This window comes from Tupaia chinensis, unplaced genomic scaffold (genome assembly GCF_000334495.1).
Source record: "Tupaia chinensis unplaced genomic scaffold, TupChi_1.0 Scaffold000051_1, whole genome shotgun sequence".
NCBI classification, from domain to species: Eukaryota; Metazoa; Chordata; class Mammalia; order Scandentia; family Tupaiidae; genus Tupaia; species Tupaia belangeri.
Window position 1 is genome coordinate 121,165 of NW_006159509.1, and position 2,649 is coordinate 123,813.

General features: G+C 31.8%; 1 protein-coding gene across 6 annotated transcripts in view; it reads left to right on the plus strand.

Moving 5' to 3' along the window:
• The window catches only part of CLCN3 (Cl-/H+ antiporter 3), a 106,853-nt gene that overhangs the window by 46,483 nt on the left and 57,721 nt on the right, over positions 1 to 2,649 (plus strand). For 2 of the 6 annotated variants that reach the window (XM_006141317.3, XM_006141319.3), the window contains exon 2: positions 1 to 86. The exons of the other annotated variants lie outside the window; for them this stretch is intronic. In XM_006141317.3, coding sequence (XP_006141379.1) covers positions 8 to 86 — 79 coding nt within the window. In that variant the 5' untranslated portion in view covers positions 1 to 7. The remainder of the gene's footprint in view (positions 87 to 2,649) is intronic. 6 annotated transcript variants of the gene reach the window in all.

Genomic DNA, 2,649 nt, shown 5'->3' on the forward strand with positions numbered 1-2,649 from the left:
TCTAATCATGGATTCATCTTCCGATCCCTATTTGCCTTATGACGGGGGAGGAGACAGTATTCCCTTGAGGGAATTACATAAAAGAGGTAATACCATCCCCTTGCTATCTATCCTGTGTTGGTATGTTTTGCATGTGGCTGGGCGGATCGCTAGTTTAAACAGGTTCTTGGTTGTCCTTTAAATACTGCAGTGTGTTGTTTGGTTTTGCAGGGTGGTTAATAAGGGGAAAATGCAACCTTTTTAAACGGTTCTTTCGCGTCCCTGACTGCTTTCTCTGTGCAGATTAGTACTGCTTCAGATCACATCGGGCTCGGACTCCATCTTCTGTGTGAAAATCCTCTTTCTGTTTAACTACAAAAATGAATTAATCCGCTTTTACAGCTAACTAAAGTCGTGTTGGTTGGCACCTAAAATGTATTATTTTTCTTCCCATGGAAAACTTGTGTTTTCTTTCATTTACACAGAGAAATCAAGTGCCGATATAGCATAATATTTCAACTGCTGCCAGTTACCATGTAGATTTTAATACCACAAAGTAAATTTGTAGTAGAAGCTCTGTCGGTATTTTAGAACATTTTAAAATGGCAATTAAGTTGAACAAGTTTTTCTTTTTTTTAGTTCATAGGTATTTTAGCTCATTAATATACTACACTACCTTCCACAGGTATTTTGTAAAATTTGATGTGATAGAACATATTTAGGGGATTTTTTTACATATTAGAAAATGTAGTCGATATTAGTGAAAAATGGAAAAGCACCCAGCACTCCTGTAAATCTCTTGGCTGGCGCTGCCTTGGTCTAAAAACTAATTACCTGTTAATTAAATTGCTCTTTGTCATTTTTCTTAAATTGATTACTCTAGAAATAGACTGATTTGTTCTAGAATAAAAATTGAACATCAAGGAAAAATCTCCTAAAGAATCTCCTAACTTTTATTTCTGAGCCATGTTTTGGATTTCTGGATGGTTTTATAAACTTACTTTATAGTTTAACCCAAACTTTTATTAGGAAGTCGTGATTTCCTGGAACATATGTAACCGGTTTTGTTTAAAATATACTTTGTATTCTGAGAATTCTTTTTAGTATTAAGTTTCATTAGAATTTTAAAGTTATAATGTATTCAACAAATTTTATGATTTTATTGTGTCTGTTCGGCTCTGAAAACTTGTAATGTTTTTTATTTTGTAGTATTCTGCAATTAGTAAAACCTTGCTTTTTGCATTTTGAGAAAAACTGTGTAAATATTGTATTACATTTTTGTGTTCTTTCCTACAGAGTTGATTTCTTAATATAATTTCATCATATATATTTATGTATACATGTATATATATCATGGTAGGGAAATATCTTATAGCATAGAGAAGAAAATAATTTCTCATAATTTACCACCCTGAGTGCTTCTTTTTCTTGTCCAATCTTCAATTTTCTTGTAAGGATTTCTTTTAACAGGAAGCAAGATGAATGAATAATGACTATTCAAATGTCACATTACTTGATAATCAGTAATTAAACTAAAACATGCCAAGCCATGTTTTCTCTGGTCTATTACAACATCTGTTTGCCAATGATAATAAACCAGAAGACCTGGACTTGAGACATGTAAATTTCTTCTGTGATCCTTGACAGTCTTTGGCAGAACTTACGGACTCTTTATACATTAAATACACAAATAGTAAGAAATAAAACAAAATTCATGTGAGAGTAGGCATTGGTTGCTGATAGTACCAAAATACAAGCTTTTTATTTCTATTACATTCTCATAAGTAATACTATAGGACTCTTGTTTAAAGTATGAATCAGTTCCATTTTTAGTAGACCAAAAAGGTTCCTAATCCTTTGATAAGTCTCTATTACTATAAACCAGTGTTATTTGAAAGTAACATTGTGTGCTTGTAGTACATGTCAGTTATTTGGCTTGTATGACTGTACTGTATTACCTAAAGCATACTGCAGTATCTTACTGTCTATGGGTAAGAGGTTATTTGTTTTCCATAATTTATGACCCATTGTAGCCATGGGTCAACACAAAGGAACTGCTGATCTAGAGACAGGCAGCTAACATGAATCAAGGAAATGGAATCACCTTCCTCTGAGGACAAAACTACAATAATTATAAATAGATCTTCAGGCTGATAAAGAATGAAAATGCAGATAATGAAACATAAAGCTGTGAAGGATATTGATAAGATAAACATGGATCTGTTTACTGAATCCCTAAGTGCTAGAGCTAGGGATTACCGTTTTTGGGTAAATGACATTGAATAATATATTTGAAGGCAAGGCAGTAAATAATGAAGCTTCACTAATGTAAATAATATAGAGGCCGAAGTTATCAGTAGATTCAAAATAGAGTAGTTAATATATTGTTGGTGGATTAGAAATTAAGATGACATTTTAGGAATAGCCATCTTTGGGGGTAACATTTCTAGATAGAAACAGGTGATTTCTCTCAGAATAAAATGTCTCTTCCGTTTTTATCAGACAAAACCAAAATAAAAAACATGGTCTGTTTGGTTTGTTAGTTTTACATTTTTTACTTTCTTCTTAAATACACGCATATGAAATTTAAGTAGTTTTAAATTTGAATTGCCTTTTTTTTTTTTTTTTTTTTTTTTTTTAAAACTTTTTATTGGTTTTTTTTTTTTGGGG